Here is a 704-nt window from a genome sequence, read left to right as displayed (position 1 = left end):
TATATGTAAATATATATATAAATATGTAGTAATCTGTAGTCTTAAGTAAGTACTGTTAATAAAGCAGTGCGTTTGTCCTCGTGTCCCTGTCTCTGTCGGTGTCTGTCCTCAGATGGACCCAGAGGCCAGTGATTTACTGAACGACCTGCAGGTGAAGCTGAACAACGTTCTGGACGAGCTGAGCAGTACCTTTGGAAACAGGTACGGACTTAAACACTTTAACAAATACAGTTGACCTGTGGAAACGAACTCTTTTGTTTCCTCATCAGTTTCCAGAGTCGCATCAACGACTGCATGCGACAGATGGCGTCTCTTCTGTACCAGATCAGAGGTCCTCTGAACGACAGCAACAAAAACCAGGTGGAGGGAGACTCCGACAACATGCTGAGGCCACTCATGGATTTTCTGGATGGAAAGTGAGTTCATTACCAACGTTAGCATTGAAGCCGTTAGCATCAGTGTTAAATTCACCATCTTTGTTAAGGATTCTACAGATGTTGTTAAATTAGCCAAACCGCTACTCAAAGTTAGCCCTGAAATACTCCAACAGAAGTAACAAATTTGTCATTTTCACCATTTAGCTTAGTAGCTAAAATTAGCCAAAACAACCGTGAAGTTATGCTATAGCATGATACGAGGTGCCTAGAGAAAATGGCTAAGAACGTATTGGCAAAAAAGTAAGCTAATGAAGCTAAGGGTCCAAG

The 704-nt window shown here is 41.9% G+C and overlaps 1 protein-coding gene across 1 annotated transcript; it reads left to right on the top strand.

Annotated features, from left to right (window-relative positions):
* The first annotated feature begins 40 nt into the window (after positions 1–40).
* LOC112486670 (protein unc-13 homolog B-like) lies at positions 41–678 on the top strand. The gene is made up of 2 exons (XM_025054003.1): positions 41–201; positions 270–678. Exons 1-2 carry the CDS (start codon positions 113–115, stop codon positions 418–420), a joined length of 240 nt encoding a protein of 79 aa, XP_024909771.1. The 5' UTR covers positions 41–112; the 3' UTR covers positions 421–678.
* Positions 679–704: the final 26 nt, after the last annotated feature.

The sequence above is a fragment of the Cynoglossus semilaevis genome, unplaced genomic scaffold (genome assembly GCF_000523025.1).
Source record: "Cynoglossus semilaevis isolate Cse_v1.0 unplaced genomic scaffold, Cse_v1.0 C18987542, whole genome shotgun sequence".
NCBI lineage: Eukaryota > Metazoa > Chordata > Actinopteri > Pleuronectiformes > Cynoglossidae > Cynoglossus > Cynoglossus semilaevis.
The sequence above is the reverse complement of the archived record's forward strand: the minus strand, read 5'-3'. Positions and strand labels throughout refer to the sequence as shown.

Bases quoted from the DNA above. Each gene is read 5' to 3' on its own strand.
- LOC112486670 (XM_025054003.1), top strand. From the start codon at position 113: ATGGACCCAGAGGCCAGTGATTTACTGAACGACCTGCAGGTGAAGCTG. The intron at 202-269 runs GTACGGACTTAA...TTTCCTCATCAG, and splicing joins AGCAGTACCTTTGGAAACAG to TTTCCAGAGTCGCATCAACG.